The 14,164-nt window shown below is 57.7% G+C and overlaps 1 protein-coding gene across 1 annotated transcript in view; it reads right to left on the bottom strand.

Annotated features, from left to right (window-relative positions):
- Window positions 1–6,088: 6,088 nt before the first annotated feature.
- OBSCN (obscurin, cytoskeletal calmodulin and titin-interacting RhoGEF) overlaps window positions 6,089–14,164 on the bottom strand; it is a gene marked incomplete at its 5' end in the record, with an annotated part of 172,327 nt that continues 164,251 nt past the window's right edge. The window contains 17 exon segments of the mRNA XM_080676888.1: window positions 6,089–6,411; window positions 6,546–6,695; window positions 6,819–6,894; window positions 6,978–7,201; window positions 7,344–7,583; window positions 7,737–7,818; window positions 8,071–8,241; window positions 8,456–8,578; window positions 9,048–9,215; window positions 9,387–9,497; window positions 9,763–9,843; window positions 10,471–12,436; window positions 12,774–12,851; window positions 12,972–13,017; window positions 13,108–13,260; window positions 13,811–13,837; window positions 13,985–14,157. Of these exon segments, the coding sequence (XP_080533014.1) occupies window positions 6,234–6,411; window positions 6,546–6,695; window positions 6,819–6,894; window positions 6,978–7,201; window positions 7,344–7,583; window positions 7,737–7,818; window positions 8,071–8,241; window positions 8,456–8,578; window positions 9,048–9,215; window positions 9,387–9,497; window positions 9,763–9,843; window positions 10,471–12,436; window positions 12,774–12,851; window positions 12,972–13,017; window positions 13,108–13,260; window positions 13,811–13,837; window positions 13,985–14,157 (4,047 nt within the window). The 3' untranslated portion in view covers window positions 6,089–6,233.

The raw sequence follows: 14,164 nt of genomic DNA, 5'->3' as shown, positions 1-14,164 counted from the left end.
ACATCTGATAAACGGTTAATTTCCAAAATATATAAAAAACTTATACAACTTAACACCAGGAAGACAAGCAATCCCATTAGAAAATGGGCAAAGGACCTGAATAGACACTTCTCCAAAGACGACATACAGATGGCCAACAGACATGAAAAAAATGCTCAATGCCGCTAATCATCAGAGAGATGCAAATTAAAACTACAATGAAGTATCACCTCACACTTAAAAGAATGGCTACCATCAACAAATCAACCAATGACAAGTGTTGGCAAGGATGTGGAGAAAAGGGAACCCTAGTGCACTGCTGGTGGGAATGCAGACTGGTGCAGCCACAGTGGAAACTAGTATGGAGGTTCCTCAAAAAATTAAATATGGAACTGCCTTTGACCCCGTGATCCCACTTCTGGGAATATATCCTCAGGATCCTGAAAGACCAATCAGAAAAAAATATATGCACCCCTATGTTCATAATAGCATTATTTACAATAGCTAAGATCTGGAAACAGCCCAAGTGCCTATCAAGAGATGAGTGGATAAAACAGTTATGGTCCCTTCCTCTCTCTAAGCATGTCCTCTGGTGAGGATTTTTTTTTTTTAAGTATTAAAACAGGTAAGGTACATTTACACAATAGAATACCACACGGCTGTAAAAAAAAGTTCTTTGCAACAGCATGAATGGACCTGGAGATTATAATGCTAAGCGTAATAAGCCAGTCAGAGAAATATAAATACCATGTCATCTCACTTATATGTGGAATATAATGGAAAAAATAAACTGATGAGGAAAATAGAACCAGAAACATGGATACATGAAACAGACTGACAGAGGTCAGAGGAAAGGGGGGAACTGGATTACAGCAGGTGAAGAAAATAGCCAAAGAATATATGAGTAGCCAAAGAACACTTTAACAGCTGATAGCTCAATTTTGAAAATGAAATGTATTTTAATAAACACTGCTTTTGTAATTATTCAAAGTGTGTGTATACATTTTTGGGACACCCAATAACGTAGCCCATGGACACAGACAACAGAGTGGTGAAGGCTGTGGGAGGGATGGGGAGCTGGGTGGAGGTGGGCAAAGGGGTGAACATGGGGGACATCTGCAATAGTGTCAACAATTTTTTTAAAAAAAGGAAAAGACTAATTTGACCTAATAAAACTTTAAAACTTTACAGGCAACCAAAGTAAAAATAAATTATTGGACATCAAAATTAAAACATCTTTTCATCAAAGGACAGAATCAACAAAGTGAGAAGATATCCTATGGAAGGAGGAAAATAATTGTAAATTTTATATTTGCTAAGAGATTAATATCCAGAATATATAAAGAACTCCTACAACTCAACAGCATCAAAAATAACCCAAGCAGAAAATGTACAAAGGACTTGAATATACATTTCTCCAAAAGAGATATACCAATGACCAACAAATATATGAAAAGATGCTTAACATCACTAATCATTAGAGAAATGCAATCAAAATCACAATGAGATAGCATCTCACACCCATTAGGATAGCTACCATTAAAAAAAAGAAATGTTGATAAGGATGTGGAGAAATAGAAACCCTTAAACAGTACTCTATTCATTGGAATGTAAAATGGTGCAGCCACATGGAAAACTGTGGTAGTTTCTCTAAAACTTACATAAAATACCGTATTACCCAACTATCCCACGTTTGGCTATACACCCAAAAGAATTTAAAGCAGGACCTCGGAGATATTTGTACATGCGTGTTTACTGCCGCACTATTCACAATAATTGCTTGAGGTAGAAGCATTGACAAATGTCCATTGACGGATGGACAAATACATGTGGTCTATTCATACAGTGGAATATTATTCAGCCTGAAAAGGAAGGAAATTCTCACACATGCTACAACATGGATGAACCTTGAAGACATATGCTAAATGAAATAAGCCAGTCACACACAAAAAGATACAGTAGGATCCCACTTATATGAGATGACTAGAGTAGTCAAATTCATAGAAACAGAAAGCAGAATGGTAGTTGCCAGGGACCCAGGTTAAGGGGGGATGGGGAGTTGTTGTTTAATGGGTGTAGAGTTTCAGTTTTACAAGATAAAAAATCCTGGAAATGGTTGGTGGTGATGGTTACACAGTAATGTGCATCTAATTAACAAGACAGAACTTTACACTTAAAAGTGGTAAATTTTATGTTATTAAAAATGCTTTTAAATATTAAAGCTTTTGCTCTTTAAAAGACCCTGATAAGAGGACAAAAAGACAGGTACAAAGTGGGAGAATATACACTGAGTGGCCAGATTATTATGATCTCTGAACACACAATAATCTGGCCATTCAGAGTGTGTGTGTGTGTGTGTGTGTGTGTGTGTGTGTGTGTACACACACACACACACACACACACACACACTAGAGGAGGGGCCCGGTGCATGAAATTCGTGCACGGGGGGGGGGGGGTTGTCCCTCAGCCCAGCCTGCACCCTCTCCAATCTGGGACCCCTTGAGGGATGTCCGACTGCCCATTTAGGCCCAATCCTACCGGGATCGGGCCTAAATGGGCAGTCGGACATCCCTTTCACAATCCAGGACTGCTGGCTCCCAACTGCTTGCCTGCCTGCCTTCCTGATTGCCCCTAACCGCTTCTGCCTGCCAGCCTGATCACTCCCTAACCACTCCCCTGCCAGCCTGATTGATGCCTAACTGCTCCCCTGCCAGCCTGTTTGCCCCTAACTGCCCTCCCCTGCAGGCCTGGTCACCCCTAACTGCCCTCCCCGGCAGGCCTGGTCCCCCTAATTCCTCTCCCCTGCAGACCTGGGTCCCCCCCAACTGCCCTTCCCTGCAGGCCCGGTCACCCCCAACTTCCCTCCTCTGCTGGCCTGGTCACCCCTAACTGCCCTCCCCTGCAGGCTTGATTGCCCTCAACTGCCCTCCCTTGCAGGCCTGGTCCCTCCCAACTGCCCTCCCCTGCTGGCCATCTTGTGGTGGCCATCTTGTGTCCACATGGGGGAAGCCATCTTTGACCACATGGGGGCAGCCATCTTGTGTGTTGGAGTGATGGTCAATTTGCATATGACTCGTCTATTAGATAGGATCCTATCTAATAGATGAGTCATATGCAAATTGACCATACCTCCGCTACATCCACAAGCCATGCCCACCAGCCAATCAGGAGCGAGTATGCAAATTAACCCAATCAAGATGGCTGCAGCCACGGAGAGAGCAGGAGGGAGGCTTGGGTTTCCTCAGCAATGGAGGAAGCCAAGCTTTCCACCTGCCCTGGCCTGCCTTGGCCTCCGCTTAAGGCTACAAAGTTTCAATTATAGAAGATACACAAATCCCAACAAAAATGGCTGCAGCCACGGAGCAAGCAGGAGGCTTGGCTCTGCTCAAGGCTACAAAGTTTCAATTATAGAAGATAAATAAGTCCCAGATACCAGGGCCTCCACTTGGGTCACCAGGGGACGTGGCTGGCCTGCAAACCACCACAGGCCCCTCACCCAGGCCGCTCCACGCCCCGAGGGAACCCCCACCCTGATCTGGGACACCTTTCAGGGCAAACCAGCTGGCCCCTACCCGTGCACCAGGCCTCTATCCTATCTAATAAAAGAATAATATGCAAATTGACTGTCACTCCAACACACAAGATGGCTGCCCCCATGTGGTCAAAGATGACTGCCCTCATGTGGACACAAGATGGCCACCACAAGATGGCCAGCAGGGGAGGGCAGTTGGGAGGGACCAGGTCTGCAAGGGAGGGCAGTTGTGGGAGATCATGCCAGCAGGGGTGGGCAGTTGGGAGGGACCAGGCCTGCAAGGGAGGGCAGTTAAGGGTGACCAGGCCGGCAGAGGAGGGAAGTTGGGGGTGACCGGGCCTTGCAGGTAAGGGCATTTGGGGGTGACCAGGCCTGCAGGGGAGGGCAGTTAGGGGTGACCAGGCCTGCAGGGGAGGGCAGTTAGGGGTGAACAGGCCTGCAGGGGAGGGCAGTTAGGGGTGACCAGGCCTGCAGGGGAGGGCAGTTGGGGGTGACCAGGCCAGCAGAGGAGGGAAGTTGGGGGCGACCAGGCCTGCAGGGAAGGGCAGTTGTGGGGGACCCAGGCCTGCAGGGGAGAGCAGTTGAGGGGGGACCAGGCCTGCAGGGAAGGGCAGTTAGGGGTGACCAGGCCTGCAGGGGAGGGCCATTAGGGGCAAACTGGCTGGCAGGGGAGCAGTTAGGCATCAATCAGGCTGGCAGGGGAGTGGTTAAGGGGTGATTAGGCTGGCAGGCAGAAGCGGTTAGGGGCAATCAGGAAGGCAGGCAGGCAAGCAGTTGGGAGCCAGCAGTCCTGGATTGTGAAAGGGATGTCCGACTGCCCGTTTAGGCCCGATCCCGGTAGGACATCCTTCAAGGAGTCCCAGATTGGAGAGGGTGCAGGCTGGGCTGAGGGACACACCTCCCCGTGCACGAATTTCATGCACCGGGCCTCTAGTATATATATATATATATATTAGAGACCCAGAGACCCGGTGCATGAATTCGTGCATGGGTGGGGTCCGGCCAGCCTGGCCAGGGGGAGGGAACATGGGCGGTTGGCCGGCCTGCCTGCTGACTAAACTCCTGGTTAAGGGGACAATTTGCATATTAGCCTTTTGTTATATAGGATATACACTGAGTGACCAGATTATTATGCATTCAGAGATCATAATAATCTGGCCACTCAGTGTATTTGTAAGCTACATATCTGAGAAAGGACTAATATCCAGAATATATCCATATCTCTCAAAACTCAGCAGCAAGTAAACAAACCAATTAGAAAATGGTCAACTTGGGTTTGAGTGGATTTATCAGGCAAGGTTCAGCCGGGAAGAGGGCTATCCCTAAGGAGAGGAGAGGAGGGGAGGCGAGGGGAGGGGAGGGGAGGGGGCATGGCCCGTGCTATAGCATGTTACCAGGGCGAGTCCTAAGCAAGTCATAAGCTGTTTCACAAGAAGCCCTGGTACCGGGTACCAAGGCAGCACGCACAAGGAGAGCTGGGCTTCCAAGGAGGCAAGGCCAACCCCGCAGAGACCCAGGAAAGCGGAGCTCCTGGGGGATCCAGAAGACCCGTTGCCTCTGTACAGCCCCAGCAAGTGTCTCTCAGTGCGAGAGTCAGAGCTCTGCTAAACTTGCAGAATTTGATCTCTACAGGATTAGACAAGAGCAGGTCATCCCAGCACACAGCACAGACGAGGCCACCAAAGAAATGCATCCTCCAAAGACAAGGATGTAAGTGTCACCTGGTCCCAACATATAGAGCTAAGCTTTCTTGGGCGTGGTGAACTGGGGCTGGGTGAGTGTGTGATGGAGAGGAAGGAGGGGCTCAGGCGCAGGTGCCACAGGGCACCATGAGGGCTGAGACAAAGTGTGCTCGCTATGCGTCTGAACAGGAATGGCCAGGGTACAGGACTCCACAGCAGAGAGCTCCGACATAGGCCCTGGGCACGGTGGACTGTCCCTGAAGGAGCACTGGTTTGGGGAGACTATTCCTGACAGCAAGTAGAGTTGGAGCTGGTGGAGATCAAACAAGGTCGCACATGCTCATGCAACCTCGGGACCACACACACTTCCCAAACAGGATTCCTCTTGTGGGCAGCAGGAACACCTGGCAGGATCTGGGTGGGGGAAAAGCCATTGTGGCTCAGGCTCCTTCAGCAGCTTCTATTAACACCTTCCCTAGCTCTGAGCCCACCTCTCAAATCCCTCTGGGTGGCCTGGCTGGTCACTCACCAGGCTCCTCCTGCCTCAGACCAAGAAAGGGCTGCAGTGGCCTTTCCTAGAGGCCTTGATGGAGGACCAGAGGCCAGGAAGCTCGCCATGGGAACCGTTTAATCTGTGCACCTTGGAGCTCAGGAGTTCCAGTGGAGATACCTCAGGACTGGCCAGTGGGCTGAGGCTGAGGGACCAATGTGCCAGGTTGTGTGGCATGGGGGGTGGGCTCTGTTTGTAAGCTGGTTACCTCTAGTGAGGCTGCCCTGACAGGCTCTTTCAATCCATGAACCAGGAAGGGCAGTTCTGCTAAATGGACGGTTCCCCAAACCCCAGGAGGTGCAGGGCCCTTACCCTCTTCCCCAAAACAAAACAGTGAAATAGATGATGCCTCGTGCGGTTCTGGTTTTTATTGGTGTGTCTGTGCATATACCGCATATGGAGGCCAGGCCAGGTGTGCGGCCTAGCAGTGTGACCCCCCCCTCCCCCCTCCCCCCTTCCCCCTTCCCCTATACACAGCAGGACCAAGCACTCAGCACACTTGGGCCAGGTTGTGCTTCTTGTACAGCAGTGCCCGCTTCTTCTCACGCTCTTGCACAAAGGCACGCAGACGTGCGGTGGGGAAGGTCACGGTGGAGGGCTGGGAGCAGGCTGGGCCCTCCTCAGTCAGCCATGGGCACTGTAGGCAGCTGGATGCGCTCGGCCGGCCCCTGGAGCGTGGAGAGTGGTGGTGGTGGTGGTGGTGGGGTGTCAGCCTGCTCTGGCGGGTGTAGGGCACAGGGAGTTGGGCAGGACGGGCAGCTGGGGGCGGCAGGGTGGGGGTTGGGGGACAGGGCCACCTTACCAGGGGTGCGCGCACAGTGTGCTCTGCAGGAAGGCCACGGCTCCCCCGGACAGCCCCGCGTAGCAGCGACTCAGCAAGATGAGCCCTTTGCGCAGGCCTTTCTGCATGCCTCGCGTGCCCTCGCTGCTCACTGGATACTCAGCGCTCAACCTGCATGGGAGTGGGGTAGGGGACTCAGGTCACAAGGGGGTCTGAGGTCATCCTAATGGATCCCACACCAGTCCCCGCAACTCCCTCACCCCTGCCTCCCGTGCCCATCACGCGGCAACTCACATTATGAACGCCGTCACACCGATGGCCCAGATGTCAGTCTGTGGGACGGCACCCTGGCCCTCCAGGAGCTCCGGGGCTGGGAAAGAGGGGGCACAGGTGAGGCCTGGAGGCAAAACTGCGGGAGGGACTGGCTCCTGGCCCACCCCCTACCCCACGCACCCATGGTCTCCACGTAGTCTCTGAACCTCTCTGAGGGCGGGACCGTTTCCTGGGCGAGGCTCTGGGCATTGCCCAAGTCAACCACCTTGAGCAGGTTGTACTCCGTGACGATCATGTTCTCGGACCTGAGGTCCAGATGCAGGATGCGCTGTGCGTGCAGGTACTGGGTGGCGCTCAGCATCTGCCACAGGTAGTCCTTCACCTCAGATTCCGAATAGGAGGCCCTGGGGGCACATGGGGAGGGCTCAGCTTGGTGGGTTTCCGCTGAGCCCCTTCCTGGTGGAGGCAGAGGCCAGCCAGGTAGTGAGCCTCCAGCACTGTGCTTCTCCTCCCCCAGCCCTGCATCCAGGCCAGGTGGCCCCTCACCGCTCGGCCAGGCAGGGGAGCAGCTCTGGCCCTGAGCACAGCTCCAGGATGAGGACCAGGTGCCGGGGGCTGAGGTAGGCGGCCTGCAGCTGGGCCAAGTGCGGGTTGCGCAGGCCCTTGAGGGCCTCGTACTCGCTAAGCACGGCCGTCCTGTCCTCTGGGCGGTAGGGGATGATCTTGGCAGCCAGCTCCCGGCCGCTGGCCTTCTCCCGGCACTGCCGCACCACGCTGAAGCGGCCCCTGGTGAGGAGGCACAGGCTAGGCTACTGAGGACCCCACCTGTCCCCCACGTGCCTTCCTGCAGCCCCTCCCTACTCTCAGAGCTGCAGGAGGAAGCCCAGCAGGGAAGGAGGGGGTGCAGATGCTGGAGAGCGGATTGGGGAGCTGCCGCACCTTCGGATCTGTGTTTGGAAGGCGAAGGTCTGCGTGCTGGGGAGCGGCTGGGCTGGCGGTGCAGGGCAGCTCTCCTCAGACGCTGTGGGGAGAGAAGCCGGTGACTGCCCCTTGCCCCAGCTCCCCAACCTTGTCTCCTTGCACCCCTTCCCTGGCACCCTTTAAACCCACACTTGGCCTCTCATTCTTTGGACCATTTGGGGAGGGAGGAGGGGCAGCATACTAGCCAGAACAAACCTCCCTAATGACTGCATGTATTTTGGTGAAGGTGAAGTGGCAGGGCAATTCCAAAGGGACCGCCACCCGACACCCACCAGGTCCTGCAGAGGCTCACCCAGGTGCCTGGGCCCTCCCAGGTGGACCTGCTCAGAGGGGCTGCTGTAGGGACCCATGCCGGCCTTGCTGACGCACGCAGTCCGAAAGGCATACACACCGCCTCCAGAGAGCTTGCTGGCCAGGTAGCAGCAATCAAAGATGTCTGAGGCCAGCGTGCTCCAGCTGCCACCTGGCCACACAGAGCGGGTGAGGGATAGCTCCAGGGCTTCCCACCAGAGTCCCAGATAGAGAGACCCCTCCCCGAGGAAGGCTGCTCAGGAGCACAGAGGGGGCCAGTACTTCCCCCCTGGGTGCCCAGAAGCACAGAGTGGCCTGGTACTTCCTGCACCCCCCCAACTAGTCACAGGGCCCCCCAGGAGTTGATGGCGCAGGCACAGCCCTACCTTCCAGGCTGCACTGCACGATGTAGGTCACAGGGCCATAGGACTCCACGGGCTTCCAGACCAGCAAGACCCCATCAGTATACACCTCCCCGATGTCTGGGCGTGGGGAGGACGAGGGGCGCTCTGCAGGGCCCACAGAAAGTGGTCTGAGGTGGGCTTCCAGGGGCGGCCCATGCAGCTCTAAACCCCTGTCCCCACCCCTGCATCCTACTGTCAGGCCCTGAGCCCACCCTCCCCTGGTCCCATAGATTCCAGGGTCCCATTCCAGTGCTGCCTGGCAGAGGGATCTGGTGCCTCTCCTGCTGGAGGCTCAGGAGGAGTCTGCCTGCCTGACCACGGGGTTCCTTCATCTAGTGTACGTCCAGGAGCCCATGGAGTGGCCCTCACTCGCAGGCCCCTGCCCACCGCAAGTTCTGGTAAGAGATGCCTTAGCTTGGCTGAGTGGTAGAGCAGGGCACCTGATCCCCTCTAGGGACCAGTGGGGTCTAAGAGCTAGGCCTGCCTGCCCCATTGGAAACTCAGGGAGGAGGTGACAGCCTGGAGGAGCCCCGCTCCCAGTCCCTGCTGAGATGGCCTGGCGAGGCCCACACACCTGCCTTCCGGAGGACAGCTGTGGTGGCTGCCATGCCCAGGGCATTGTGCACGCTACATGTGTATACGCCTAGGTCCTCAGTGGTCACCACCAGGATGGTCAGAAGGTGGAAGTTCTTTAGTGTGGAGGAGATGAGGAGGCGGCGGCTGCTCTCCAGGATGACCCCATCTGCATTGGGACAAAGCAAGCCTGGGGGGCAGCTCAAAACACCCAGCCCCACACCCTATCTGGGCCTCAGTTTCCCTCTGTAAGTTGATGGCCATGAAGTCAAGGAATGCCCCCTGCTGTCCTGCCACCCGCCCACCTCCCCCACCTCCCCAACACCAGGATAGCTCTTACCTTTATTCCAGGTGGCCTGGGCAGCTGGCTGGGCTGACACTTGGCAGGCAAGAGTCACAGACTGGCCCAGGACCACTGTCTCATCTGCAAGCTCCCTTAGGAAGGACGGCGCTGGAGAAGGGAGGTGGACCAAGTGTCAGAGGTGATCCCAGGCCAGAACGTAAAACCCGAGGCAGGGATACTAGAGAGAAGCCCACCCTCACCCAGTTCATCTTCAGCACTAGCACCTTCTCCAGGCAGTGCTCAGTCCTGACCACCAGGGAGCTGAGCACCCCCATCTGGGCTCGGCACTATGGGTTTTAGCTTGCACCCTGCTGGCCTGGGCATGGTGGTCTCCTGGGCGGCAGGGGGACCCAGTCCCAGGAAGCACACTCACCTTGGTCTCTGCTCTTCAGACCTGACAGCCGGAAGGAAACTAGGCCTGCCTTTTTCCTAGGGGGACCCTCCTTCTCTGGACCTGCATGGAGGACAGGGCCAAGGGAGGTCACACCAAGTGGCTGGGCCCTTTGGGCAGCCAGCTGCCTGGCACTGCCATCAGGAGCACGGGAGGAGGACTCTGGGGCCACCTACCACCCACTGCCAGATTCCCATGTCACAGAAAAGCCCAGATCCTAGGGTTTTTTTTTGGGGGAAACAAACTAAATCTGCTGTGGAGTCCACCCCGTCCCTAGCCTGTCAGCATCTGTCCATTCTGGGGCAAGTAAGGCCAGCAGCTCAGGAGCACAGGTGCCTGGAAGTCCTGTCTGAGATCTGGGGTTGGGTGGGGTCAGTGAGGGTCAGGGGTCAGGAAGACTGGCTCTGGAAGGATCCTCTCCACGGGGGTGTAACCCCTGCAGTTGCTCCAGGTCCCTGCACTAGGGCTCAAAGGCACATGGGAGGGGATGAAGCCAAGAAGGTGACCTTGGGAACAGAAGCCCATGTGCATGGTGGGCAGCACAGGCACAGGAAGGGGTAGGGAGGGCTTCCTGCCTCTGGTGGGCTCCTGAGCTGTGATTCCTGGGCATGTGTGCAAGGCGCCCCAAGGTACAGAGGGGGCACACCTGGCCGGGCCCAGAAGCCCCCATGATGGGGAGGGGGGAGTCACCTTGAGGCCTGCCTCTCAGGAGGCTGGAGATATGGGCCACTGAGGCCCTCACCCTCTGGCGCAGCCCCAGTTCCACAGGCTCTTCCAGCAGGGCATGCCTCCCAGGGAAGCGCAGGGGGCCACTGGAGGGGGGTGACCACTTGCGCTTCCTGCTGCCATCTGCCTCCCTGAACAGGGCCTCACTGTCCTCCAGCTCTTCCCTGATCTCCAGGCTGGCAGGCAGGCCCAGCCTGCCCTGCCAGGACCACGTGGTCTCTGGGAGCTCAGCCAGCTCCTCTCTGGTCTCCGACGCTGGGGATGGTGGCAGCTCTGGCTTGGGTATCTTCCTGAAGAGCATGAACTCAAAGGGAAGGTACTTGATGTCGTACAGGTTCGACAGGTTGAGGTAAGCAGGCTCCACCTCCGATATATCCAGAGACATGGTGTCTGCTGCCTCCATGTCCCCTGACAGGTCCTGGATCTGCACCAGCGACACCTGGGATCCCCTGCCCCCGCTGCCCTCTGGCAGGGGCACCACGCTGACCTGGGGGAGTGGGCTCTCGGCCCCTGTTTCATCCTGTTCCTCCAAGGACTGAGAGGTGGCCCAGGTCATCCGGGCCCACAGGGGTCCCTGTCCCAGCATGCCTCCCGCATCCCCACCAAAGGCAAAGGCGCCATAGCCGGCCAGCCCTGCATAACCTCCATGGTGCCCCAGGGAGAACTTTCGAGAGGTCGCCTGCTCCTGAGGCTGAGGTGGGCTGGGCTCAGACTCCCACAGGCCCTCTGTCTCCTGGGCTAGATCCTCGGTGTCCAGGGAGGAGCTGGGCGCCATGCCAGATGGGGAGGCTGGCCCTGGAGAGCTGGGCAGACTGGGCCTCCCAGGGAACAGGGTGGCCTCCAGCCCCCTCTTAGGGCCTGACTGGAGGCTTGCTTGAGCTGGGGAGGAGGGAGCTTGCAGTCCCCCGGAGAGGAAGGTGCTCGAGGTTGCCAAGAGAGCCTCCAGGCAGTGCCCTGGAGGAAAGGAGCCAGGAGCCTGGGGTGCAACAGCCTCAGGGGCATCAGAGCCCTTCCTGGTGGCAGGACCCCTCTGAGGGTGACAGAAAGGAGCTGGCTGCCCCCCACAGCTGTCCTGGGAGGACCCCTCTTGCTCAGCAAGGCAAGAATCTCCACCAGTAGATGAAAATGGTCTCTGCCCTTCCACCTCTCTGGGCATGCTCTCCCCTCCTGTTTCAGCCTGGAGGCCCCAGAGGTTGGGTGAGAGACCCTGCCCCTCATGGCAGGCCTCTCTGGAGGGGCCAGCCCCACGGGGACAGTCGGAGCCCAGGGAATGGCTGAGGCAGGGGCCTCCGGGGGCGCCGGTGCTGACGCTGGGCGGGTTGGGGGAAGTTTCCAAGGAGGGTGCCATGGCTGCCACAGCAGCCCGCTCCTCTCGGGCGGCCGCCTCCTCCAGCGCGCGGTGCTCCAGCAGCGGCTCGCGCAGGCCTGGCACGGCGCCCGCAAAGTAGCCGCCCTTGAGCAGGTGCCTCCGCCGGGCAGACACCCGCCTGCCCGTGGCGGGGGCCCCACGCTGCGGACTCTGGCCCGCCTGCGGACTCTGGTCGGCCTGCTGGTAGAACAGGCTGCGGATGACGCTCTGACGGGGCACACAGCCCGGGGCAGCTGCGGGCTCTGCGCCCCCGGGCAATGCGGGCCAAGGCACGGCCTCCTGGGGAGGACAGGCCTCGGCCTCCTCGGGCAGGCTGGCCGATGGCCGCAGGAACCCTCGCGGGTGCACCAGGGGGGAGTGCGTCACCGGGGAGGGTGGCAGCGACTTGGCCCGGGCAAAGGGTGCCAGCTCGTTGTCGGAGGACGAGGAACTGCTGGAAGAGGCGCTGGCGTCGCCGCGCAGGTGCCGGGCCACGCCGAGGGACGGGCTGTCGGGTGGGCCCTGGAGCAGCTCCGGGATGGAGCGCATCACCAGGATGGACTTATAGCTCATCAGGGAGCGCTGGGGGCGCGGGGATGAGGGGCGTCAGCCAGTGTCCACTGCCTCCCGACTCCGGTGCCCCCAGATGGGGGACCCAGGAGATGGGGGGCGTTAAAAGCCCTTTCCTCATTCCCTACACCCCAGGACTCTGTGTTTGTGTCCCGTCCTGTCAGCTCAGCGAACACAGATTCTGAAAGAAGGATGCCCAGCCCCCGCCTCCCTGCGCACAGCCAGCCCTGGGACCTTAGCTCCCCCCACCTGCCTCCAGCCCCTCCCTGCCCCACTCCTCAGCCATCCCGCAGCGCCCGCCCCTGGCGTCCCGCGCCCCGCCCTCCCCCCTCACTGCGGCCTGGCTCACCTGCCAGCGGCTGCGGGCCAAGAGGAACTTGAGTTGCTTGGTGTTGATGAAGTGGGCCTCCTCCGCAGGCAGGGACTTCTGGGGGTGCCCAGGTGAGAAAGCCACGTGTGTTGGGGGAGACCCTGGTGTTAGGCCCCACCCCTCTTGGCCTTATTTTTCCTCCCTGTTCGCCAGGCCTGCTAGATTCAGCCTACTCACCTGGAACCAGGGGTGGGCAAGGCACTGGGCTGCACTGGGCCGGCTTCTGTGAGGAGACCAAGCCGGGGGTCAGGCCAGGGGTCCGCTGGTCTCCTGAACAGGTGATGGGGGAGGAGAGGAGGGCATGCACACTCACTCGGGGACCCTCTGCAGGGCAGCCTTGATAAAGTCCTGAGCATCCAGGCTGAGGTGTGCAGCCACCGGGCTGCTCCAGGACACCCGCCCCTCCAGCACGTTCAGGAGGGTTGCTCGGTCACTCTCGCCCGCAAATGGGGACACGCAGGTCAAGCTGAAAGCACAGAGAGTGTCGGGCCCTCATACGTGACCCCAGATCGCTGGGTCCCATGGGGTGGGTTGGCGGACCCCTGACTGGGATGGCGTCTTAGTTCCCTCAGAGTCCCAGCAAGTGTCTCAGACTTGCCCAGATATGCAGGCTCGGGCTGGAGTGGGGATCTGGGCTCAGCCTGGAAGAGATCAAGGGTTAGCCCGGCGGGCACCAGGCCTCAGCCTGAGGTGGGAAGAGGGCTCCACCTGCAGAGGAGACCCAGGCTCCGTCTACACCAGCAGCGTCCTCGGGCAGTGACTGCTATGGAGGGCCCCTGGACAAACCAGCCAGACCCTCTGAGGAAACAGCTTGGCGCTGTGCCTCACGAACCCACTGGGAAGAGCTCCTCTGGGACAGGGTATGGTGAAAAGCCCTGGGCAAACCCCTTATCCGAGTTGGCAAACTGCTTGCTTCCAAACTAGCTGCCCCTTGGGTCTCAGGTCTCTGATCTGGGGAGAGCCAGCGGGTGGAGTCTGGGATTTCTTCTGAGGAGATGGGGCACAGGTCTGCTCACCTGAGGTAGGAGATGACCCCCATAGCCCTGTGGGAACAAAACCACAGCTGTGAGTCACCCAGCCTGGCCCCCGGGTCAGGGGCGTGAGGGGAATGGCAGCTGAGAGGAGGGGAGGCAGAGAACAGGAGGATGGGCTGTCATGGTGGCTTTGTCCCTGGGGGCCCACCCGCTCACCAGATGTCAGAGGCCTCGCTCACAGGGGTCTGCTCGATGATCTCCGGGGACACAAACTCGGGGGACCCGTACTTGCTATACTTTGGCTCTGCCAAGGTGATTTTTTGGGCAAAGCCAAAGTCGCAGATTTTAATGTCTTCCCGAGCAGGATGCACCATCAGGATGTTGGGGGGCTGTTGG

The sequence above is a fragment of the Plecotus auritus genome, assembly GCF_963455305.1.
Source record: "Plecotus auritus genome assembly, chromosome: 6".
In the NCBI taxonomy this organism is placed as follows: Eukaryota; Metazoa; Chordata; class Mammalia; order Chiroptera; family Vespertilionidae; genus Plecotus; species Plecotus auritus.
This window is presented reverse-complemented; position numbering and strand designations above follow the sequence as displayed.